This window comes from Malus sylvestris, chromosome 9 (assembly GCF_916048215.2).
Source record: "Malus sylvestris chromosome 9, drMalSylv7.2, whole genome shotgun sequence".
NCBI classification, from domain to species: domain Eukaryota; kingdom Viridiplantae; phylum Streptophyta; class Magnoliopsida; order Rosales; family Rosaceae; genus Malus; species Malus sylvestris.
Genome location: NC_062268.1, coordinates 20,095,681 through 20,122,137, shown reverse-complemented (window position 1 = coordinate 20,122,137; position 26,457 = coordinate 20,095,681). Strand labels below are relative to the sequence as shown.

Below are 26,457 nucleotides of genomic sequence, written 5' to 3'. Positions count from 1 at the left end.
AGCAACTTCAAGCACAAGCATGGTATGCTCCCAAAATAAAATCAAGAAACAAATCATTCAACCGGTGGGAATGTTGAAATATTGTTAAAGATTGTCCTAAATTCAAAGTTGTGCCTGTTGGTCCAGAAGTATGCATGAACAGCACCCCTCCACACTCTACACCCGATCATGGCTCCCATGTTGATGAAGAAGATGGAGAAGAAGTGCCTGAAACGCCCATTCCTGAACAAACGTCGGGGTCGACCCGTTATCCAATTAGGCCTCAAGGTAAGAAGGCTTCAAAGAGGAAAGGGAGTGCTTCCAAGAATGATTATGGAAAGTACATGCAAGAACTTGCTCGTCAAGGTGAATTGACGTTGGCGCGGGAATTGGTGAAATATAAGGCTGAAAAGGCTAGAGATGAGGCAAAAGCTGCAGCTATTCAACAAGCATTTCAAGCTGAACAAAGGGAAAGAAAGCTACTTAGGCAAGAAAGGGAGTTGCTTAGAGAAGAAAGAATTGCACAACGAGATCATGACATTATGAACACACGTTTAGAAGGGATGTCTCCAAATTCTAAATATTTTTGGCAGTCGGAGAAAACGGATGTGGTGCAAAGGAGGTGTGCAAGAGAAGCGAGATCAAGACAAGATGATCCTAGCACAACAAGACAAGATGATCCTAGCACCACAGATTGGTTAAGTGATGATGAATAGGTTATTTTTTGTAATCGGAGCCCATAGTTTTCCAATCACTTTGGGTTGTAATTTATTATTTATGTTGTTTCCAATTTATTAAAGTTAGTACTTTATTTAAAGTGAGAGTACATTTATTTAATTTCGTAATATATTTATCCTAATAATAGAATCTTTATTCATCAAATTGTTCACGTATAATAAAATTATAAAACACACCAAATAAAACTAAAAAACTCACCAAATGGAATTACATAAACACACCAAATAAAATTACATAAACATACCAAATAATAAAAAACTCACTACAAAAAACACACCAAATAAAATTACATAAACATACCAAATAATAAAAAACTCACTACAAAAAACACACCAAATAAAATTAAATAAACACACCAAATACAAACAAACATACTAAATAAACTTAAGTATCTTCAGCTTGTTTCAATGCCCACTGGTGCTCTATCAAGTCAATTTGCCGATCATTGTGCATAGATGACCTTTGAAGTGCAGTATATCGTTGAATGATCCTTTCATTGTAACGTCCATCCCTTTCTAATGGCTCATGTTGCACGGGTTCTTTGGTGGCATCATGCGCACAATATATCTGTGTTCTTGAATTGTTCATCGTGTCTGGCTCTGGCTCATATTCATCAACCGCATCATAATCGAACTCATCTTCCACAATCATGTTGTGAAGAATGACGCACGTCATCATGATGGATCGAAGTGACTCTACATCAAACATTCTGGCAGCACCCCTAATGATCGTCCAACGAGCTTGAAGGATACCAAAACAACGCTCCACATCCTTCCTGCACCCCTCTTAACAGCTTGCAAAATGTTTTTCCTTTGCACTTCGCGGACGTGGCACTGTTTTGACAAATGTTTCCCACCGTGGGTAAATGCCATCAGCTAGGTAGTATGGCTCATTGTACCTACGTCCGTTGACGACATACGTGACTTTTGGTGTCTTTCCTTGCAGGACGTCGTTGAACACTAGGGTTGGGCAAGGACGTTGAGATCATTTTGAGCCCCCGGAACCCCGAAAAAGACGTGCCATATCCATGCATCAAAAGATGCCACTGCCTCCAAAATGATAGATTTTGCTCCTTTTCTATCCCCATATGCCCCTTACCATGCACTTGGACAGTTTTTCCACGTCCAGTGCATACAATCAATGCTTCCTATCATCCCAGGAAAACCTCGCATCTCGCCCTTCTTCAGAAGCCTTTGCAAGTTCATGTGAGTAGGTTTTCGGAGGTACTCTGCGGTGTACAAAGATTCGACTGCTCCGCAAAACCTCATCAGGGCCTCAAGAATGGTTGATTTCCCCATCCTCGTTATCTCATCCACTTGGTCTGCAGATGCTCCATACGCAAGCTCCACAACACAGCAGTGATTTTTTGCTCAGGCAGGAGACCCATAACACCACAAGCATCCTTCTTTTGCACAAAGTAAGAATCATGGTTGCAAACATCAATCATGATTCTGTTGAACAAATGTCATTCCATTCTAAAGTAATCGTCCAACAGCTCTTCACCCCGTCGTTGCCTGCTTCTATCAAGGTTTCTTGAACGGTTGGGCCTGCATATCTGAGTAACAGTCTGGATGACTCGACGGGAATGTGAGGCTCTGGCCATTCTTGTTTCGTCATCTCTCCTTGTATGCTCCTCATCCTCTTCCATCTCATTTTCGGCTATCTGAAGGTTGAACATTCCTTCATATTGGTTAAACAATTCTTCCTCTTACTGATTGATTTCCCACATCATCCTTGATGAAGAAGAAGACATTGTAAGGATGGATGGTGAAAAAGAAGCAGAAACTATGAATAATGAGATAGAGATGTTGAGAAAATTGGTGTGAGATTTGTGAGGATGGATGGTGGCTTATATAGATGATTCAGAAAGGATTGGATTGTAGATAAGGCCACGTGGCATGCCATCATTTGTTAAAAATCTGATCGAAATCTATCTTCAAAGATTCTGAAAAGATAATGACACGTGGCACGATTGTATTGGATAAAAATCTTATCGAAATCGATCTCCAATAATTATCTTTTCGGATAATGACACGTGGCGCAATTTTGAACGAGTTAAAATCTGATCGAAATCTATCGTCAAAGATTCTCAAAAGGTAACGACACGTGGCACGATGACATTGGAAAAAAATCTTATCGAAATCCATCGTTAAATAATTGTTTTTTTTATAAAATGACACGTGGCACAACGAGAACGATTTAAAAAATCTTATCGGAAATTACAAATAATTTTATTTTGTATTATTTAAACAAACAAAAAAAACTAATATTTTATTGCCTATTGCCAGAGGGGAGGGCTCCAAGGGTGGAGATGCAAATGACAATTACTATTTATTAAGGGTAGTTACTATTCATTAAAGACAGTTACTGTTCAATAGAGTGAATTCAATAGTGGATTGCCAGGGGGGAGGGTTCCATGGGTGGAGTTGCTCTTAGGGGGCAATTAAACCTAATTGCAGGGGTAATTCCACACTGATGGAGTTGCTCTAACGGAGAACTGAAGTGTATCATGGACGAACTCAAGGAGAAGGATGCCGAGGCAAACATTAACGAATTGCAAGCAATTGCAGTAGAAACTCGTAGCCCACTCGCAAGAGAAACAAGTTTGGTTCATAAATATATACGTAATGGTTAATCACTAGTTGTACGTTCTTTTGTTAAAGATAATAAAATTCGTTCATGTTCTTTTCAATTGAAATTATATGAGTTCAATACTAAACTGCCACTCTCGTATTTCTCTAATCGAGAGCTTGACTAAATTTCTGATGCTCAAGAGAGTTTGTTATCAAGTTTATCTCTATTGTTCGTGACTTAATTTTATTCCTGCCACACAAGTACATAGACATAAAATATAACAGATTTAGCATAGAGGAACTAATGCTACAAATTTTATCAAATTTAGTGACCAAATTTAATGGATGTTGAGTTCAAGGACAATAGATACAATTAAGTCGTAGTTTAAGGATCATAGCTTAAATTCATTCTTGATTTAGTGATATTTCTATTATCAAGATTGAAAGTTGTCTTAATTACAAATCCTCCCTTGAATAGGAAAAAAAATTGAAAATGTGTAGTGCAAAATGGAATAGTACATGGTAATGAATTAACAAAACTTGGGCTTGCATTCTTACAACCTCTTAAGTGAGATCGAAACCATACTATTACTAAGAAGACTTTCTCAAAAAAAAAAAGACTCTTAATGGATTTTCCACCCATCTCTTCTCCATAAATGGGGGGCACAAAAGGCCACACCTGGTACAACCCCACTTGTGCAATCTCTGCAACTTTTGATATGATATTTATAGCAACTCTATGAATTCCCTTGAATTCATCATCAATCAAGACAACAATTTAGATAACACGGACATATTTTCATTATAATATTTTGTACTAACAATATAATGTTATGTAAATAAAAATTTACATAAATTGATTATTTGAATGAGACATCAAGAGTGACGGGTCATTCCGTGCCATGTAATTCTTTCACAAGCAACCAGAGCCTTTCAGGTTTCATCATTTGTTGCTTTGCTCAGCCAACCACTGAAAATTGGTTGAATTGGAGTGTGATTCAACTTCACAATCCCAGAACTTTGGTTAACATACGCTAGGATGAAAACACTGGGATATCCTCAGCTTCCACGTGTGAGCCTGCTAATGGTCCACTTGGCATTCCCTGGTTGCTTTTCTGAAAAGAAAACATTGGCCGTTTCCTTCGCGCTTAGCTTTTTTAGGCACGCTCCCTACAAATTGGAAACCGGTGGCTTTTGGTTGTGTCCCTTGTTTAGAGAGAGAGAGAGAGATTGGAAACCGGTGGCTTTTGGTTCTGTCCCTTGTTTAGAGAAAGAGAGAGAGAGAGAGAGAGAGAGAGAGAGAGAGAGAGGCATGTCCTTCGCAGCAATTCAGGAAAAAAGACTTAAGTAAAAAAAAGATCACTTTTTTTCTTATTTTGTTGACGTTGTTGTTGTTTCTGCATACTTTTCAGGAGATTTTGAAAAGATAACCCAGAAGGAAATTCTAACAACCCTTTTTAGAATTGTATATACTTTTGTATCTGAATTGGGTTTTCCAGCTGAATCCGAATTCTGAGAGAAAAACGTAGAAACCAACACACAGAGAGAGAGAGAGAGGGAGAGGGGGAGAGGTTTGAACTTTAAACACAGATCGTAGCATTTGAGGCTGGATTTTGATTTGGGTTACCTTTAAAAGGGGGAACAAGAATTGGGTATTGATCAGAGAGGAGGATAGGGCAGTGGAAATTGGAATTTGAGGTGTTTGGTGAATGGGAAAATGGATTTCTGGCCAGAGTTTCTTGCGAGCAGTTGGGGAAGAGAGTTTGTGGCAGGAGGGGTTGGAGGGATGGCTGGTGTAGTCTCTGGTTATCCCCTCGACACTCTCCGGGTCTTGCAACAGAGCTCGCCTTCAGGCTCGGCCTTCAGCATCCTCTGTAATGTGGTCTGCGCTGAAGGCCCAATTGCCCTCTACAGAGGCATGGCTGCTCCCATGGCAGCTGTCACCTTCCAGGTTCTTCTTCTCCGCCGCCTTTTTTTATCTAACAAAAATGATCTCATATTTAATTTACTTTCTTTTTGTTTCAAATTGATTGATTTTGTTTCTTAATGTTGATCACAATATGTCCGCTAGGTGAATTACTTCATTTTCTTTTAGCATTTCTTGGAATAGTAATGTGACAACTGTTTGATAAAATTTCATGTACATGAGATGTCACACTAGTCGTGTCCTGTAGCTCAAACTAATTACACACAATTGCATGTTAAACTGTTTTTTTAAGTTAGTTCATAAAAAAAAAATTTCAATGGCATTATAGGATTACAACAACAACAACAACAAAGCCTTTTCCCACTAAGTGGGGTCGGCTATATGAATCCTAGAACGTCATTGCGCTCGGTTTTGTGTCATGTCCTCCGTTAGATCCAAGTACTCTAAGTCTTTTCTTAGGGTCTCTTCCAAAGTTTTCCTAGGTCTTCCTCTACCCCTTCGGCCCCAAACCTCTGTTCCGTAGTCACATCTTTGAAAATAAAGATATAATAATATGAAAATCATATCTAACAACTAAAATACTCGTAACTTTAAAAATGAATATTTAAATTTAGGTAAAGACGACAGTTATGATTTGAATTTTCTTATAATACAAGTAGAAAACAAAACAAAATATGGTTGCTTGGTCATAGAGATTCTTAATGTTATGAGTGATGAGTCAAATCACAAGTGCGATTACGTGTTTGCAATAGGGTTTGGTCCTTTTGTGGTTTAGTCACTTTTGATAGTGTTAAGTATTTGCATTTCAAACGTCTTTGAAATCATGAGAATTGCATTTTGTTTCTTTTTAGAAGTCACTATCTAGCAATGGGTCATAATTTCTCTTATTCTAAACTTGGGAGGGGTGACACTAGAGTTTAGTTAAGGTGCAATGAAGGGAGAAATTTGGTTTTACTTGCGAAATTATCATTTTATTTCATTTTTATGTAAATATGGGCATGGTTTGGGTTTGTGGGTTTGGGCCCCATATGGGGTGTGGTGTGAATTTGTGGGTTTGATGCTATGGTGTTCCTTGTTAGAGTAATGTTTTTACTCATTTAAGCTCATACAAGTCTGGCACAACTAGTTGTGGCTTATTTAAATGTATCTAGTATCTCTTTAAGGTTAACGGTGTATTAGTGGAGATGTAAGCACACTTAGTTGTATTGTTGTTGAAAAAAAAATGCATTTTTTTTAATATTGCTTTAATTTCATTTTGAGTAGAAAATAAACAAGATTTATTTTTCTTATTCTTTGTCTTGTACAAATATATGGTATTAAAACTTTTAGTATATTTTTTTAACTACATGATAAATTTCTCGACCCGCCGCAACGCACGGGCATGAATATTGGTACCAACTAAACTTATCAACTTACAAATTGATATTGTTCTTGCTTGAATACTAGAAAATCTGTCTTGTGCCACATGTATATATCTATTTTATTATGTGATTTTGCTCACGTAATAAGAAGTTAGATACAAGAGTATATACAATCAAGGGTTAGTAAGAATATTCTAGAATATATGATTTTGGTGCTTCAAAATCACTTTTACATAACCTCGTGCACTGAGGTTATGTGGAGGACTATGTGTTTGGAGTGTCAAAGCCATTTCCCATACATAAACCCTAGAATAAACAAAAGTTCTATGTAAAGATTAACAATGCAGATCATGTTTTTTTTTTTTGCATGCCTTGTGAATGCTAAGTTTCTGTAACATAACTGTTAATGTTTCGCATCAATTTTAAGAGCGGTATTTTATAGTATACTATAGGTATTTTATTCTCCAAAGTTTTTAATTGTTAGATTTGTGATGAAAAATAAGGATGGAGCTCTAACAACTAAAAATCTCAGTGATCATACAATTTTAAGAGTCTTAAGATATAGATAGCCAGTCAGCCCAATATGACTTGAAAAAGACAGAGAACTAAACTTTGCAAAACAAATTAGAACTGAAATTCTTTCTTGCTTGAATTAAAAGCAATGTCGCCACCTAGACGCTAAGCGGCTAGCCACCCTACAATTACTCTAGGCATTTAGAAATTAAGAAAGGGTGCTAGACCCACCTAGGCAGCTAGACCCACCTAGGCGGCTAGACCCGCTAGATCGCAACTCTCACTTAGACAGTTAGATACTTGCATGAATACTCATTATATGTTGGTTCCCGTGTTTTCAATATGTTCTAATGTTTTTTTAATTCATATGTCATTTTATTTGGAAATTTATTTATCCCTATACAATTATGTATATTAATATTTAATAAATTTAATTAAAATTAAAAAATAATTGCCTAGGTCCCCACTTAAGCCCCTCTAGATGCCTAGGCGCTAAACCCCTACCGGCCACCCAACTAGGGCCTTTTAGAACCTTGATTAAAAGCAATTTTAAAAATTGTGACCAAATTAAGCAAAAACCGTCCAATTCAAAATAATTGCTCTAAGCTGACAAATGATTTGTGCATTGCAGAATGCCATGGTTTTCCAGGTATATGCTATCCTCTCCCGAACCTGCGATCCTTCTGTTTCCGCCAAAGACCCTCCTTCATACAAAGGTGTTGCTCTAGGAGGATTTGGCACAGGTGCTATACAGAGCCTAATACTCAGTCCTGTAGAACTTGTAAAAATCCGACTTCAACTCCAACGTGATGCAAAATCAAAACCCCATCAGCTGCAATCTCACAACGGCCCTATAGATGTTGCCAAAAGCATAATGAGAGCAGAAGGCTTAAGGGGAATATATAGAGGACTTTTTATTACTGTCCTTAGGGAAGCGCCGTCCTATGGCTTATACTTCTGGACTTATGAGTATATAAGAGAGAAGCTTCACCCAGGCTGCAGAAAGACCGGCGAAGAGAGCTTGCAAACAATGCTGGTGGCAGGAGGGCTAGCGGGAATTGCCAGCTGGATTTGTTGTTATCCCTTAGATGTTGTGAAAACGAGATTGCAGGCTCAAGATCCATCTCAGTACCTTCCACCCAGATATTCCGGCATTGCTGATTGCTTTCGGAAGAGTGTGAGAGATGATGGTTATGGGGTGCTATGGCGAGGATTAGGAACTGCGGTTTCTAGAGCATTTCTGGTGAATGGGGCCATTTTTGCTACTTATGAGATTGCTCTGAGGTGCCTATTCAGCAACAGCAGTAGAGCCATTCAGACAGAGAAGATGCAGTCTAGCTAGGGAAGATTTATGCCCAACACAAACATTTAAACAAGACAAGAAATTTGTATGATAGACCATTATTCTTGCTGTATTCTAAATTTTTCAAAGAAAATAAATACCAAATATGAAATGTATGATTCAGTTTCAGTTGTAAAATTAAATAAAAACTAGAATATGATTCTGTTTTATGATTCAGTCACATAATCACAGTCTCAACCATTCTACTAGTATTCAGGTCAACAGTAGTGTCTATGGCACATAATTACAATCCCTTACAGATTTGTGACAAGAAAGGTCATTATGCATTGAGGAGCTAAGGTCAGTATTCAGGTTAACCATTTTGAATTGCCTTCAAAATGGCTGCCAGATTTGCAATAGGGTGGGTCATACTGCTACGACTTGCGTTGATAGGAACAATTCCCAGTTTCAATCATTCTAAATGTCTCCATCTCAAGCATTTCATCCTTCTCAATGATATCAAGCTCCTGCTATGTCTCAATCCAATCTACCATCAATGATTCCTCAGCAGTTTCAATCTCATGTAATGCCTCCTGTATATCAAACTCTAATACATAGGATGCCCATTTCTGTTTTACACATGCAGTAACTACCTTTTGAGTTGATATATCATTCCCCCACCTAGACTTGATCATTTGAGATTGTCTAGATGTGTTTGTTACCCATCTATGAAACCATATAGATGTAATAAACTTAAATCAAAAACAACTGAGTGCATTTTTCTGGGATATGTTGCACAATATAAAGGCTATATATGTTTTTCACTCATAGACAATAACCTGCTTGTCTCCAAGCATATACTATTTGATGAAGGCAAATTTCTAAGTGTGGGCCCAACCATGCGGGCCAAGCCACGAATAAACACTTCCCTTGGAATTGGGTCCTGAATGCTCGCTAGAGTGTGGGTCCAACCATGAATGCACAATTGCATGTGGACCTTGCCTATGCCGAGAGAGAACGTTACCCGGAGGCCAGGCGAGAGTGCACAATGCCAGAATGCTTGGTTCATGACTAGGTAACTGCTGCCCATCTCCTACTCCGTTTAGAAAAATATATGTTTATTGACTTGGTGCTGGTTATTCTTCGAAAAAGAGTGAGGGGAAGAGATTCTCAAACGAAAAAAATGCTCAAATGACTTTATAAGAGCGGTAAGGACGACTTTTGTCTAAAAACCTCTTTCCCACTATCACCCCCAACCCAAATTTTGGGCTTACATAAAGTCCTTATAGACCATCTCCAAAGATGTCAAATACGTCTTGATATATATATATGATCAATTGATCACTACTCTGAAGAATACTTCTCTCAGACAAATAACCCGCCAAAATTTTCTTCTGGTTTTACTCTGTTTTTTTTTTTTTTTTTTTTTTCCACCCCATGAAAGGCAGTTGAACACAAAAAATTGGACAGAGTAAATTGCCCTCTCCATTATAACCTAGAAAAGGAGACCCATATGCTGAATAACTGGAAAGAAAGCAAATTTAAATGGGCAGAAAAATCTCCAGGTTCAAGCCATTCACTAGTGTCCCCTGCCATTAGCATTTTCCCATCCCATGCTAGTAGCTGACAACACTCGGTCTTTTTTTTGTTTTTTGTTTTTTTGTTTTTGCAATGCTAGACACAGCATGAACAATCTCAGATTCTCAGAAGCTTGCTTAAATGGAGAAAGACAGCGAAAATCTCGTTTATCTATTCATACGCATCACTAAATAAGTAAATGTTGGTGAACATAAAAACCCTTTGCATCTTATTTTGTAACAATCACATGTCAATCTCAGTGTTCCTCGTACTGTTAATCTTACTCAATGCCTCCTCCGGTTGCTATTGTTATCAATTCTTCTTATTGTAGTAATTAATAAGAATACTACTTGATTCCTTACAAGTAAACAATTTGTCCTTATGCAAAACTCAGGGTTTGACACGTATGCATATATCACTCACTAAAATCACGAAAGAAAATTTTCTGCAAACTTACCACCAAACTAGCGATTTGATAGGTCTCCAAGAAGAAATCAGTACTTAAGCGAGCGTAACTCTTAGCAATGTTCAACAACTAAATCACATCAGTTTTGTAAGGCATTAATACTTCAAATTAAACTAACGAAACTCGTATGGATAAACAAAATTATTCGAAGCACAGCATTATTCCTAAACATTTCGATAAAGTCGAAAAACAAGATTATTATTCTCACTCCTATCTGCATTTTCACAAAATTGGCCTCAATACAACAAGTTAATCATCATATGAAAAACTGGACACTAGTCACAACAGAGAGACAGATATCCATGTATAACAAAATTATTCTATGTTTTAAAACCAAACAAAGGAAGAGTTTAGAGCAACATTACATGATTCCTAATCAAACACCTCCATGGCCGCCGCCAAACGGTTCGATCCTGTCCTCGCCCAAACCCGCCATCAGGCCCGACAACCCAGAACTCACCTCCACCAGCACATGCGGATCATTGTAGTTCCTAACCGCCTGAACAATGCCCATCACCCGCTTATACGGATCCGAACAATTGAATACATCCGACCCGATAAACACTCCGTCGCAACCCAACTGCATCATCAGCGCTGCGTCGGCCGGCGTCACGATGCCACCGGCGGCGAATAGCATCACAGGCAGCCGACCCATTTGCTTGGATTGAGCAACCAGGTCGTACGGCGCTTGGATTGTCTTCGAAAACGCGAAGACTTCGTCGTCGTCCATGTTGTTGAGCAGCCTAATCTGACCCATTACGCACCTCACGTTTTTTACAGTCATGGAGACATTGCCGGACCCGGATAGATCCCCTTGGATTCTGATGACTGCAGCACCTTCTCTCACTCTCCGCAACGCGTCGCCGAGAGTTTGAGCTCCGCAGACGAAAGGGATCTGGAAATTGTGCTTGTTTATGAAATGCTCCTCGTCCGCCATGGCCAGATACTCGCTCTCGTCGATATAGTCGACCCCGATGGATTCGAGGATCTGGGCCTCGACGAAATGCCCGATCCGTGATCGGGCCACGACGGGGATCGAAACGGCGCGTTTGATGTCCTTGATGAGAGAGGGGTCGGACATGCGCGAAATGCCTCGGGTGCGGGGCGGGTCGGAGACGATGACAGAGCAAGCGCCGGCGTCTTCGGCGAGCTTGGCTTGCTCGAGGGTGTTAACCTCGACAATGGCGCCGCCGCGGAGCATCTGGGCAAGGCCGACCTTCATCGAATATGGGTTCTGCTTGTTTTTGGCGTCGGTGATTGCGCTGCTGTTGTAGATTGTGACCGCGCCGTCCTCTGCCGCCATCGAGGTGTTTGTGAAAATGCCTGAACGAGACTAAATGCCGCGAGGAGATCGGAGACCTGGAGATTTGGTTGGATTTGGGAGGTGGGGATTGTGTATATTTAGAGAAAACTGGAGGGAGATGAGAGGGTTTGAGGAAGGAGGTGGTTCTTGAAGCTTCGTGTGGGTGGTGGAAGTTTCTGGTATGTTTGTGATTGACTGCTGACTCGTGTGTTTTGATCGGTGGCGTAGGAAAATGTAGAAACTTCGGTTCCAAGTGCCAAGATTGATTGCATCTTTGCATGGTGTCTGTCTCTCCTTGTTTGGTTGTATGCGATTCCCGTGCATTAAATAAAGTTTTGTTTGTCTCCCAAATAATGAAATTCCTTTTGTTCTTTTTGGCTCCGCCTCGTAACAATTTTTCACACAAACTGATTTACTAGGGATGGTGAGTTTTTATTTGCATTGCATAATTTGAGATTGTACATTTTTTGGGGTCATATTTTGCACAAATATGTTACTCTTACTACATATTTGTACCATCTTTCTATAGAGATGAGATCGACATGTGTTGGTAAGTCTACCTCTAATTAGAGAGATGATACAAATATATGGTAAATGTAGCATTGTTTGTATTGGATCATTATTGTTGCCTTTTTATAGGCAAGCACCATCTGGTTTGGTTCAATCAAGTTCTCTCGAAATCGAAAATCAAATTTGAAAAATGGAACTAGTTTGGTTTGATTTAGTTCACTTTCATACTTAGTTTGTGTTTGGGTATGAAATATTGGATTTGGGTCAAAGGTGGGAATTCGCATTAAGGTTTAATTCTCGATCTAGTGGTAATCTTTCAAGCCAAATGATGTACAAAATCCAGCTCTTAGTGGAATTCGGCTGAATCCTAACAGAAGTGGGATTCTAGTGCATAAGTGGACTAGGTTTAGAATCCTAATTCTAGTTAAAGTGGTCGAAGACCACGTACGAATTGGTTTTTCCATATAAAGGGATAATATCATAATCCAAAAGTACATCGAGGGAGTATAGTTCTAGTGGGACTCTACTTCGGCATACTTGGTCATTGCAAAACTCGCTCCTATAAATAGAAGGAGTCTGCAACGTGAAAAGAAACTTCAACACAACACACTAAATAGAGTAAAAAAATATATTGATTTATAAATGGATTTTTTTTTCAAACGCTCAGCACAAAATCGCGCTACTCAAAACCCTCTCACATTTTGAGAAATTACCAACTCTTACAACTTCGTCATCACCCTTTCAGCTTGGAGTAACAACATTGTGTTGACAACCAACAACATCTTCAGTTTGGATTAACAGCACTGGAGACATAGAATCAGGCAATCGAGAAGTATCTTCAATTTGGATTAACAACACTACTTCAAGCTCAGTTGATTATCTATCCAAGTCTCAGTCGGTAAGGAGTCTTCGATTCTTTTGCCAAACGAGGTCATTTCACTAGCGGTGTTCTATGATTGGTTATTCTCAGGTGCACTTCAGAGTTTGGCATTTTGATGACCAAACAATGTTCACCATCAAGACACTTATCTTGTATGAGTATTTGTGTCCTTACAATTTGATCCAAGTCCGCTCACCTATATATTAACGAATATAGTTGAGGTAGCTGAACCTAGTGCAAAAGATCTTGAACTTCACGGTGACTAGTAACCTTGCCTTTAGGTTCTAGAATCTAAGGGCAAGACATGTTCCTTCCTCGACCGTGATCACTCGAGTACAAAAGTCAACAACGCATTCGACATCACCATCACAATCATTCTACTCGCCGACCGAGCTCGGTCATGAGTTAGCACGCCCGCATTCACCAGAAGGACGTAGTTAGCTCTTGATTACTTAGTTCGCGCACCAATTAAGCTTGGTAGTTTTTAAGGACAATAGTTTGGTTTGAGCCACACTCATTTGATATTTTTTGTAAAATTTCAAGGGTTTTGGGTGTGAGCTTAAACCAAACTTAATTGTTCTTCAATTGGCTCGGATTCCATTCAAGAACAGGTACTTCTCACAATGAATGAAATTCATCAAACTACACCTTCATAACCAGTTCAATACAATGACAACAAAATTACCCTTTAAGAACCAGACGTGTATAAGAATAAATATAAGATAAATCTATATGTTTCGTTCGAGATTAGGTTTAATTAGCCAAACCTAAACTGAACCGAATCGAATCGAATCGAACCGAATTTGGCTTGATTTGGGGAGGGTTTGAAACTTAAATTTTGACAAATATGAGAATTTCTAAATTGACATATGTAATTTTCTTGCTTGCATTTATAAACATTTTTTTTTTAAATTCTCTGTCAAATATAACTTGGTATTTGGAGGTTACAAATTTGAACTTTAAATTTCATTTAAATACTCTCATTTTCAAATTCACCATCACCATCATGATCATTGCATCAATTGTCCTCTCTACCATTGCTGACAAATTTTCCCCCACACCCCCCACCACCTTGGCATGACGATCACACCCTCCACCCCTACCCAACACCCAGACCATGGGCTCACCCCACCCTAGTAGCATTCATTTATATATTCATGCTTCTAAAAAGACGAACATTCAATTTCATGTTTAAATCCCACTATACTTGGCAAAATGAAAATGTTACTCCTTTAACTAAAAGGTCACAGGTTCAAGTTATAGAAACATCTTTACAAAACAAAACTAAGGCTACATATGACATATGTTCTTCTCCCGACCTTCCCAACACGGAGAACCTTGTTGATTTGAGGTCATCCTTATAATTTTAGGTTTTGCTAAAGGGAAGTGTTATTGGGACTCCAAAAATCTCATTCTACACTCCTCACAGGTGTATTTTTCTTTCCAAATATAGAAAGTTTGGAGTGTAAAATGAGATTTTTAGAATGCCAATAACAATTCCCTTGCTAAATATGAAACATTGAGAAAGTAAGTGCTAACGTTTGTGGGATCTCTTTTTGAAAAAACAAATACTATTCAATAATTAACTTTAGTAAGATTTGAAATCAAGACTTTTTTTTTTTTTAACAAAATGTGCAGTGAGTCACAAAACTAAATTAGATAATCAAAATTAACCTCATTAAGTCTCGAATTTTAGTCCTCACAAGTATACAAATCGGATGATTGTATAGCATATAAGCATGGATATCGTTTCACAGAAATTGAATTGATTCTAAAGTCTAACCAACTAAATTGAAACAAATTATGATTGAGAAGTTTTAACAAAAAAGATAGGAGATTTTGAATTAAATGGAAATAAAATAAAGCTTGAAATAAAATGCATGTAAATAATAAAATGAAAACATAAGAAAAGAAGACCTAAGGCATCCGAATTCACCATAACCAATTCTACTTAATTCCCTTAATATGTTATGCTCAAGTAGTTCCCCAATATTGATCATCGATTTTTCCTAAATTATTCAATGCCCATGGTGTCACAGCCCGTTCCAAAATATTACATTCGTGGCTGTGAATGGACGAAATTGCCCTTAAGAAATACTAAGTATGTGAAGCTCAAGTTGATAATTATCTAAGTTCCTAAGTTTTGAAAATAAAATGGAATTTAATAAGGATGGAACTTAGATTTTTAGGTTAAAATTTTGTGGTTTAGAGTTGGGGATTGGAAAAGGACCACGTGGGATCCCCATTCCTTATTTCCCTCCCCATTTCCCGTATACTGTCCTTCACACTCTCTCTCTCTCCTCCCTCACGATTACTCTCAGTTCTCTCTCCCTCTCCTTCGAACTCACACGGACCACCACAAAACCACCCTAAATCTATACCAACGACGAATCTAACACCACCATTGGAACCCTGAAGACTTCACGATCACGATGGTATCCATTTCAAGTAAGTTTTGCTTCGGAAAACCCTAGTTTCAAAGTTCCCGTGAAATGGTACTGTTCATGATCTTTTAAATGGTTACGATTTAGGCTAAAACAAGATCACAGCGAGCTTGGTGAGGTCCCAAGGAAGCTCGGAGTGCTTCGTTGGAAGTTTTTGGACGTAAGAACACGGAGATCGACAAGTTCAAAGTTTGGCCGGAGCTTTCGAGGCTTTTTCCGGAGAATCCCCGGCGAGTTAGGAGTCTAGGTAGGTATCAATCTCTTCGTCTCGCCAAGTACTACAACTTTCCTTTTTGTTTCACTCAATTTAGTTGAGTATTGAAGAAGTTATACTCATTTGAAAAATACCCAGTTTCCGGCGACCTCCGAGGCTTTCGAGGCAGTTTCCGGCCAAACCACGGCGAACTAGGTGTTGTGAAAGGTACCATTCTCTTTGTATCTTCAAGGGCTACAACTTTCGTTTTTGAATCACTTGATTTCGTTGAGAAATGACAAAGTTATGGCAATTTGAAAAACTGCCCAGAAAACGGCCGCCGGAAAAACCAGTCCGGCGACCCAAGGAAGAAGAAGGTGCTACAGTAAAAAATAAAAATAAAAATAAAATTATTTTAAAAATATGTCGACGTCCGTGACGTCGAGTAGATCACTGTGGTATATTCATATACCTAAATTGAACACCGTATGAGAAAGTTATTGAGGATTGTTGGTTAGGTGTTCAAATAACGTTTTATAGTTTTTACATTTAGGTGAAAATGTGAATTGATGATCCGACCGTTGGATCATCACCAAACTTTGATACGTTGTAATACGTAATATTTGAGGATTATTGGAACTTACGGATTGGGAATCCGAGTTACGGATCTTCCGGAATTGGAATTGTAAGTCCATAATATAAAATGTTAACCGTCACTTAGTTTTGGAAATTGACGGAGATCCGACCGTTGGATGGTAATGAAATTTTAGGATGTTGTCCTAGAGGTATAATGTGGACCTCTGGAAGTTATGGATTTAAAATCTGAGTGGCAGATCTTCCGGATCGATCAACGTAGTGACGTATTTTATATAAGTTATGTATTCTATCGATATGAATTCTGAGCCTGGATTTGATTACTATTCTAGGCGGCGATCGTCATGACGCCTTGATGTGTGGTGCTAGGGAGTTGTTGGACGAACTCCAGGTGAGTGGGCAGTTTTGTTTTCCGTATATATATATACTTGACGTTTCCCAGAAATTGAATTGAAATGAAAATATGTTTAAAATGAAATGCATATGAGTTATGTGGAAAAAACGGGAAGTGAAATACCATGCATAGAATTGATATGAAAAGTATATAGAAATGTGAGTTGAAATGCCATGCATGAATTAATATATGATGCATATGTATGAATTGGTGCGGTGGACGCACAGGTAAGAATTGATTTATGATGCATATGTATGAATTGGTGCGGTGGACGCACAGGTAAGAATTGATTTATGATGCATATGTATGAAATGGTGCGGTGGACGCACAGATGAGTATTTAATTACTGTTATGATGATGATGATATATATTGAGCTCAAATCCTGCACCATGGTTTAGTGCTTATAGTATTCACCGCATCGCACGCTCGCCTTGGATCCAAGTAGATGCTAGTCGTACAGTCCACGCGGAGTGGGTACGACAGACCAGTCGCGAGAGTGTTAGTGAGATTCCGACTGGTGGGTGACCTTAGATTATGTGCACAGATGATTTATGAGAAGCACTAGAGCGTAACTTGTGTGCAGAAGGCCGGACGGGTCACAGAGGTGACTCCGGTAGAGTGATAATGATAGATTTTGAGCTCTAGGTTCAACCGTATAGGGCTATTAGAGGGCCTACGGTTGATTACTTTCTTGCACCTGATATGATTATGTTGATGCATTCATACCTTATTACTGTTGAGATGATGTGGCATGGCATAATTAATATGAGAAATGTTGAGATGACATGGCATGGCATGATTGATAAAGAGATAATGTTGAGATAGTAAAAATGAAGTTTTGAGAATATATATGTATATTTATATTTTACATTTCTGGGAAAGTATACAGGTTTTACGGAGAGGGGTTACAACGTTTTGAGAAATGTTTGGATTTGGAAAAGAATTGTTTTACTGACCCACTCAATTTTGGTTTTGCGCCCCTCCAGGTTCAGGAATCACAAAGGTGTGGTGACTACGAGGAATTCGACGGTGTTCTGACAGATTGGACAAAATTAGGACTCACCTTCGGGTGTATCAATTTAAATTGTATCTTAAAGCTTCCGTACTGTGCAAATGGTTACGTCACTCTCACGTGACGGCCATCATGCCCTCATTCGAGACGGGGTGTGTCAGTTGGTATCAGAGCATGGTTGCAATCTTGGACATCTTGAGAAGTTTCTAGTGAATTCTGTCAGAACTACACCGCCTCGTAGCAAACCACGTAGTTAGAGGAACTTAGTCTCCTTGATTTAGCGGGTTAGGGGAAACTATTCTTATGGTGATTCAGTATATTAGAAAAATGGACATTTTAAGACGGGTTATGAGTTGAATTTGAATCACTTAAGAGAAATGATGAACCTGAGGGAACAAAGTGACGGATTAACCAATTGGAAAAAATGTTTCGGAATATGCAAGTCAAAGGAATCTTCCTTCTGACAAGGGGTCGAGACGACTACCTGGTTTTGGTTATGAATTTGTATCCTGGTGGAAACAGGAGTATGAATTGTTGTCACCAGAGGAATCAGTCGATTGAGAATTGTTTAAGGACTTGTTTAAAGGAAAAGTTTATCCCTCCGGCATTTATCGATGGTAGTAAACAAGTGTTTACAAATATGAGACAAGGAAGGTGATGATCGAGGGATATTATAGAAAGTTTTCAGACTTGCCTCGTTCCATCCAGATATTGTTGTTAATTTGGTGGAGGTGTTATGTTGTTTTAAGCTGGGTGACAAAAAGGGAAGTGGTAATTTGGGTGACCACTATCCATTGTACTTCTTACCAGGAATATACGAGATGCTGTTGAGTCTTGAGGACTCTGAGAACATGAGCAACGAGAATAAAGAAGAATAAGAAATGAATGGGAATTAAAAGAAGACGATAAAGTTAATGATTCGTCATATCAAGGATATAGAAAGATTCAGAGCTTCGAAAGAAGTGAAGCTAGAGTTAATTCTTCCAGCTGAGGTTTTAATGTCGCTGGTCAGAATAAAAGTGATGGATATACTGGTAATCCCAGATATTTGAGACAAGGTGTCTCGAGTAAAGGAAATGTACCTTGTGCAGCAGGTACAAAAATTAACACTTTGGGAAGTGTGAAATTAATGAATGTGTTTATGTGAACAGAGGGGACACAGAATTGTGAATTGTCCCTAGAATCAGTTGTACTCAATAATTTTCCATGATATCATAGTGTCGATTCAGAAGAGTTATAAACTTAGTAGTTTGGTCGGATTGACTGTGAGTACAGAGAGATTTGATGAGTTATATGTTCAGCCGTACAGGCCACGAGAAGTGGATTCGATTGACACATGCGAAATTTATGAGTTATAGGCTCGGCCGTACCGACCACGCGGAGTGGATCCGGCCGACGTATTATTGAGATAAGAGTTGAATCAACCGTATTGGTCATTCTAGTTGACTTCGGCTGATATATTTCTTATTATGTATGTTATTACCTAGAGAGTAGTAAATAAATGTAGTTGAGACGAGTGTATGTATTTTGCATTGAGTGACAAAATAGTAATGTTATATCTTTGTGAGTGGTTGCCTACTTATCGAGACAACGATGATTTATCAGTATTGCGGGCTGCAGACCGTAATATTAATAACTCATTCGTGGATTCGTTAAGTAAGTAAACCGGTAGATTATTTTGTACTTATTCAGAATGCTTAGTAGTAATAGAGTATGTATTGTGTCGGTTAAATTATTTCCATTAGATTGGTTGGTTATAATTGTGACAAGACGGAATGTTAAGGGAAACCAGTACTTTCCATCGATCTGGATGACCAGAGATTACTTTTGTAAGTATGCAAAGTGGATTGAGTTCAGCCATTATTTATGCTGTGAGAGCAAAGAGATTGTTTTCGAAAGGCTGTCAAAAATACTTAGCTCATGTGGTGCTAAATGATGTTGTTTGGAGTAGTGTGAATAATGTCGAAAGAGTTAGACTTTTCTTGATGTCTTCCTTGAAAGTATACCTGGATTGCCTTCAGGCAGAGATATGAGGTTCACTATTGAATTGTTGCCAGGTATAAATTTATGTTAAAGATTGGTTCATGATGAGTTAAGGGAATTGGAAATTCAGTTGAGAGAATTGGTTGATAAAAGTTTTATTCAACCTAGTACAACACTTTTGAGGAGCCCCAATTTGTTGGTGAGGAAGAAAATGGATCTTGAGGTCTGTTTATTATCAATTGAAGATTATGAGTAACGTTGTTCCTAAGATTGTTTTTCTGGACTCGTTATAGTCTTTATGAAATTTGGTGATGCTATATGGATACTCATGCTGTTTTATGAATTATTGGATGAAGTATTCCAATAATGCCTTGATAAATAGATATCATTTTCATTGAAGATATTCTGGCATATTCTGAGCCAGAGCAGAGCATGTAAACGTATTAAGTCGGTAGAACAAAGATTGGAAGAATGTCGATTGTATGCTAAGTTTAGCAAATGCGAATGTTGGATGAATCAAGCAGCATTTCTGGGATATGTTATATATTCTTAAGGTATTCAAGTGAAACCTTAAAAGGTAACAGAAATTAAAATTTGGAACAACCACAACAACAACAACAACAAAGCCTTTTCCCACTAAGTGGGGTCGGCTATATGAATCCTAGAACGCCATTGCGCTCGGTTTTGTGTCATGTCCTCCGTTAGATCCAAGTACTCTAAGTCTTTTCTTAGAGTCTCTTCCAAAGTTTTCCTAGGTCTTCCTCTACCCCTTCGGCCCTGAACCTCTGTCCCGTAGTCACATCTTCGAACCGGAGCGTCAGTCGGCCTTCTTTGCACATGTCCAAATCACCAGAGCCGATTTTCTCTCATCTTTCCTACAATTTCGGCTACTCCTACTGTACCTCGGATATCCTCATTCCCAATCTTATCCTTTCTCGTGTGCCCACACATCCCACGAAGCATCCTCATCTCCGCTACACCCATTTTGTGTACGTGTTGATGCTTCACCACCCAACATTCTCTGCCATACAACATCGCTGGCCTTATTGCCGTCCTATAAAATTTTCCCTTGAGCTTCAGTGGCCTACGACGGTCACACAACACGCCGGATGCACTCTTTCCATCCAGCTCGTATTCTATGGTTGAGATCTCCATCTAATTCTCCGTTCTCTTGCAAGATAGATCATAGGTAACGAAAACGGTCGCTTTTTGTGATCTTCGCTAGATTGCTCCGGTCATTAGTGTGGATAAGTATATAAATGGATAGAGATAGGAAAGCAAACACAAGATGTACGTGGTTCACCCAGATTGGCTACGTCCACGGAATAGAAGAGTTCTCATTAATTGTGAAGGGTTTACACAAGTACATAGGTTCAAGCTCTCCTTTAGTGAGTACGAGTGAATGATTTAGTACAAATGACATTAGGAAATATTGTGGGAGAATGATCTCGTAATCACGAAACTTCTAAGTATCGGAGTGTGGTGTCGTCTTGACTTGCCTTATCTGTCTCATAGGTAGATGTGGCATCTTCTCTGGAAGTACTCTTCCTCCATCCAGGGGTGGTATCTTTAACTGGTGGAGATGCACAAGGTAATGTATCAATTTCACTTGAAGCTTACTTGTAGTTTCAGGCTTGGTCAAGCGCGATACAAACAATGTAGTAGGAGTCCCCCAAGTCGCCGAGCTAGGGGGTCTGCTGAAAGAGGTGACAGACAAGGTAAGCAATCAGAGCTCCGACTGATTGTTCACCTTCTCCCCATCTTGCAGCAGCATGAAGGATAAAGAGAAGAAAAATGAGAAGAAAAATTTGGAACAACCACGAGTCGTAATTGAGATTTGGAATTTCTTAGCTTACCAGGCTATCTTGGATGGTTGTGAAAGATTTTTCAGTCATTGCTTTGTCATTGACGAGACTGTTGAGAAAAGAGGTCATGTATGAGTGGGAAGGAAATTGTGAGCAAAGGATTCAACAACTGAAGTATTTCCTCACTCATGCACGTATTTTGGTATTCCTAGAAGATAGTGGTAATCATAAATTTTTAGTGATGTTTCTTGAATGGTATTGGAGGCATGTTGATGCAAATGTTAGGGTGATTGCATACGTTTCACGATAAATGGAATCTCATAGGATGAATTACCCTACTGGTGATTTGGAAGTCACGATTACCATTCTTGCTGTGAAGTTATGGAGACATTATATTTTAGTGGGAATGCAAGATTTTTTTTACGAATCCAAAAAGTCTTCAATATCCATTACTTGGAAGGAATTTGATATGAGGCAGCGAAAGTGAATTGTATTGCTTAATGAACATGATTGTACGATCAGGGTGATCGTAAAGTTTGTTCTAGCTGAAGCACTTGGTGAGAAGACTACAGTAAGATTAATATCTGGCACGTTTGCCAAGAGTATCATATTGTGGATTGAAAACCAACGGAAGAAAAATTAAGAATGGAAGATCGAGAAGAAGTTATACTTGTTAAATTTCAAGTTAGGCCTATTTGGTAAGGTCGTACTCGAGACTCAAATGCTTGACGAAGGAATTCAATAATTAACCGAGGCAGAATTGGATGGTATGTTTATGCAAGAGAATGGGACGTATGTGCCAAATTATGTGGAATTAAAGAAAGCAATTTTGACGATGTACACTGTTAAGTTTTTGAGTATGTTGGTTACTTCTAAGTTTTGGATAGCGTACAAGAAGCTTGGTTACCAAGTTACCTTATAGTACACCTTTGTGTTGGACAGAAGTTGTCAAAAGAGTTCTTGCGGGCCCTGAGACTATGGATGAGTCTCCTCAAAATATTCAGGTGAGTAAGTTAACCTGAAAGTAGCCAGGAATGACAAAAGAGATTAACAGATGGATATGCCACTAATCAAGTGTGTAAGGTAAATGGTTTGATATTTTTGGAAACTTCACCATGAACAGAAATAGTAAGATTCAGAAAGGGAGACAAGATAAGTCTTGAACACATCAGTCCGTTTTGATCATTAAAGGAATCGACGAAGTTGCATACAAGTTTGTGATGCCTTCAGAATTGGCTAAGGCACATAATGTATTTTGTGTTTGATGCGTTGTCACTAGGTGGCAGATTTGTCACATGGGATTATGGTGTAACTATTGAGAATTAAATTGGATTCGACTTGATAAGGAACCAAGGACGACTTTGGATTGGAAAAAGAAGGTCCTGAGAATTAAGACAGAGTAAGTAGTAAAAGCTTTGTGAAGGAAATCATTCAGTAGAAAAGTATGTGGGAGAAAGAGAATCGGATGAGAGAGATTTACCCGAAGCTATTGTTGGAGTATGGTTGATTTAGTTGGTTGCTGGAATTTCGGGGACGAAATTCTATAAGGAGGGGAGATTGTCACAGCCCGTTCCAAAATATTACATTCGTGGCTGTGAATGGACGAAATTGCCCTTAAGAAATACTAAGTATGTGAAGCTCAAGTTGATAATTATCTAAGTTCCTAAGTTTTGAAAATAAAATGGAATTTAATAAGGATGGAACTTAGATTTTTAGGTTAAAATTTTGTGGTTTAGAGTTGGGGATTGGAAAAGGACCACGTGGGATCCCCATTCCTTATTTCCCTCCCCATTTCCCGTATACTGTCCTTCACACTCTCTCTCTCCTCCCTCACGATTACTCTCAGTTCTCTCTCCCTCTCCTTCGAACTCACACGGACCACCACAAAACCACCCTAAATCTATACCAACGACGAATCTAACACCACCATTGGAACCCTGAAGACTTCACGATCACGATGGTATCCATTTCAAGTAAGTTTTGCTTCGGAAAACCCTAGTTTCAAAGTTCCCGTGAAATGGTACTGTTCATGATCTTTTAAATGGTTACGATTTAGGCTAAAACAAGATCACATCGAGCTTGGTGAGGTCCCAAGGAAGCTCGGAGTGCTTCGTTGGAAGTTTTTGGACGTAAGAACACGGAGATCAACAAGTTCAAAGTTTGGCCGGAGCTTTCGAGGCTTTTTCCGGAGAATCCCCGGCGAGTTAGGAGTCGAGGTAGGTATCAATCTCTTCGTCTCGCCAAGTACTACAACTTTCCTTTTTGTTTCACTCAATTTAGTTGAGTATTGAAGAAGTTATACTCATTTGAAAAATACCCAGTTTCCGGCGACCTCCGAGGCTTTCGAGGAAGTTTCCGGCCAAACCACGGCGAACTAGGTGTTGTGAAAGGTACCATTCTCTTTGTATCTTCAAGGGCTACAACTTTCGTTTTTGAATCACTTGATTTCGTTGAGAAATGACAAAGTTATGGCAATTTGAAAAACTGCCCAGAAAACGGCCGCCGGAAAAACCAGTCCGGCGACCCAAGGAAGAAGAAGGTGCTACAGTAAAAAAAAATAAAAATAAAAATAAAATTATTTTAAAAATATGTCGACGTCCGTGACGTCGAGTAGATCACTGTGGTATATTCATATACCTAAATTGAACACCGTATGAGAAAGTTATTGAGGATTGTTGGTTAGGTGTTCAAATAACGTTTTATAGTTTTCACATTTAGGTGAAAATGTGAATTGATGATCCGACCGTTGGATCATCACCAAACTTTGATACGTTGTAATACGTAATATTTGAGGATTATTGGAACTTACGGATTGGGAATCCGAGTTACGGATCTTCCGGAATTGGAATTGTAAGTCCATAATATAAAATGTTAACCGTCACTTAGTTTTGGAAATTGACGGAGATCCGACCGTTGGATGGTAATGAAATTTTAGGATGTTGTCCTAGAGGTATAATGTGGACCTCTGGAAGTTATGGATTTAAAATCTGAGTGGCAGATCTTCCGGATCGATCAACGTAGTGACGTATTTTATATAAGTTATGTATTCTATCGATATGAATTCTGAGCCTGGATTTGATTACTATTCTAGGCGGCGATCGTCATGACGCCTTGATGTGTGGTGCTAGGGAGTTGTTGGACGAACTCCAGGTGAGTGGGCAGTTTTGTTTTCCGTATATATATATACTTGACGTTTCCCAGAAATTGAATTGAAATGAAAATATGTTTAAAATGAAATGCATATGAGTTATGTGGAAAAAACGGGAAGTGAAATACCATGCATAGAATTGATATGAAAAGTATATAGAAATGTGAGTTGAAATGCCATGCATGAATTAATATATGATGCATATGTATGAATTGGTGCGGTGGACGCACAGGTAAGAATTGATTTATGATGCATATGTATGAATTGGTGCGGTGGACGCACAGGTAAGAATTGATTTATGATGCATATGTATGAAATGGTGCGGTGGACGCACAGATGAGTATTTAATTACTGTTATGATGATGATGATATATATTGAGCTCAAATCCTGCACCATGGTTTAGTGCTTATAGTATTCACCGCATCGCACGCTCGCCTTGGATCCAAGTAGATGCTAGTCGTACAGTCCACGCGGAGTGGGTACGACAGACCAGTCGCGAGAGTGTTAGTGAGATTCCGACTGGTGGGTGACCTTAGATTATGTGCACAGATGATTTATGAGAAGCACTAGAGCGTAACTTGTGTGCAGAAGGCCGGACGGGTCACAGAGGTGACTCCGGTAGAGTGATAATGATAGATTTTGAGCTCTAGGTTCAACCGTATAGGGCTATTAGAGGGCCTACGGTTGATTACTTTCTTGCACCTGATATGATTATGTTGATGCATTCATACCTTATTACTGTTGAGATGATGTGGCATGGCATAATTAATATGAGAAATGTTGAGATGACATGGCATGGCATGATTGATAAAGAGATAATGTTGAGATAGTAAAAATGAAGTTTTGAGAATATATATGTATATTTATATTTTACATTTCTGGGAAAGTATACAGGTTTTACGGAGAGGGGTTACAACGTTTTGAGAAATGTTTGGATTTGGAAAAGAATTGTTTTACTGACCCACTCAATTTTGGTTTTGCGCCCCTCCAGGTTCAGGAATCACAAAGGTGTGGTGACTACGAGGAATTCGACGGTGTTCTGACAGATTGGACAAAATTAGGACTCACCTTCGGGTGTATCAATTTAAATTGTATCTTAAAGCTTCCGTACTGTGCAAATGGTTACGTCACTCTCACGTGACGGCCAGCATGCCCTCATTCGGGACGGGGTGTGTCACATGGCATCTAGTTGCATCAAAAGTATCCTTACATGTTAACCCTCTATGACATCTAGATGAATTTAAACAAGTAAGAACTCCTTAAGCTCTATGGAAATCGTTGGACAATCACACAAACCCTAATTGCATGGCATCTACAAATAGGTGTTTATGGTATCAATTACAAGAAACTAAACCCAAGTTAAGTATGACCTCTACTCTAACTTGCATCAAATCAACTTAATTGAAACCTAGGCGGGAATCAAGCATCTAAATAAAAATCAAGTGCATTATGATTAGCAAATGATACTCAATAAGGAAGAAAAACTTGATAATAACAATGCCACAATACAATTAAATATTCATGATTAGGCTACATCGTAGCCCTAGCAAAATAAAAAATGAAAAGTTCTTCCTCTTGTCCTTCTTGCAGCAGCATTTTACTCCAATAAGATGATTTTTGGTTTTTGGTGGCCTTCCACCTTTTCATAAGGAGTTTTAATCTCTTTTTGTAACCCATGGAAATAAACATAAATCCTACTAAATTCTAATTAAAAACCACTTTTCTAAAAGTCTCCGCCTAGCGCCGCCTAGGCATCGTCTAGGCGTTAGGTG

At 38.8% G+C, this 26,457-nt stretch overlaps 2 protein-coding genes and 1 long non-coding RNA gene across 6 annotated transcripts; 2 read left to right on the top strand and 1 right to left on the bottom strand.

Annotated features, from left to right (window-relative positions):
- The first annotated feature begins 4,466 nt into the window (after positions 1-4,466).
- On the top strand, positions 4,467-8,603 carry LOC126583213 (mitochondrial arginine transporter BAC2-like). 2 transcript variants are annotated; one of them, XM_050247539.1, is made up of 3 exons: positions 4,467-4,499; positions 4,567-5,241; positions 7,723-8,603. In XM_050247539.1, the coding sequence occupies exons 2-3, from the start codon at positions 5,008-5,010 to the stop codon at positions 8,431-8,433; spliced, it is 945 nt and encodes a 314-aa protein (XP_050103496.1). In that variant the 5' UTR covers positions 4,467-4,499; positions 4,567-5,007; the 3' UTR covers positions 8,434-8,603. The 2 variants fall into 2 exon arrangements, with proteins under 2 accessions (XP_050103496.1, XP_050103495.1); XM_050247538.1 differs by lacking the exon at positions 4,467-4,499 and having other exon boundaries at positions 4,515-5,241.
- Positions 8,604-10,093: 1,490 nt separating this feature from the next.
- Positions 10,094-12,001, bottom strand: LOC126583214 (pyridoxal 5'-phosphate synthase-like subunit PDX1.2). The gene is made up of 2 exons (XM_050247540.1): positions 10,783-12,001; positions 10,094-10,486 (listed from the first exon to the last, which is right to left on the bottom strand). The coding sequence occupies exon 1, from the start codon at positions 11,718-11,720 to the stop codon at positions 10,794-10,796; it is 927 nt and encodes a 308-aa protein (XP_050103497.1). The 5' UTR covers positions 11,721-12,001; the 3' UTR covers positions 10,094-10,486; positions 10,783-10,793.
- A 3,146-nt stretch (positions 12,002-15,147) lies between these two features.
- LOC126583219 (uncharacterized) lies at positions 15,148-25,889 on the top strand. Of its 3 annotated transcripts, none has more exons than XR_007609697.1 (5): positions 15,148-15,558; positions 15,642-15,801; positions 15,907-15,975; positions 24,628-24,686; positions 25,677-25,889. It is a non-coding gene; the product is annotated as an uncharacterized LOC126583219 (long non-coding RNA). The 3 variants fall into 3 exon arrangements; XR_007609696.1 differs by lacking the exon at positions 24,628-24,686 and adding an exon at positions 16,674-16,732; XR_007609695.1 differs by lacking the exons at positions 24,628-24,686; positions 25,677-25,889 and adding exons at positions 16,674-16,732; positions 17,723-19,658.
- The last annotated feature ends 568 nt before the right edge of the window (positions 25,890-26,457 follow it).

What these genes read in the sequence shown, in the direction of transcription:
- LOC126583213 (XM_050247539.1), top strand. Translation starts at nt 5,008, where the DNA reads ATGGATTTCTGGCCAGAGTTTCTTGCGAGCAGTTGGGGAAGAGAGTTT. An exon ending in TGGCAGCTGTCACCTTCCAG is followed by an intron (nt 5,242 to 7,722) that starts GTTCTTCTTCTC and finishes TGTGCATTGCAG; the next exon opens with AATGCCATGGTTTTCCAGGT.
- LOC126583214 (XM_050247540.1), bottom strand. Translation starts at nt 11,720, where the DNA reads ATGGCGGCAGAGGACGGCGCGGTCACAATCTACAACAGCAGCGCAATC.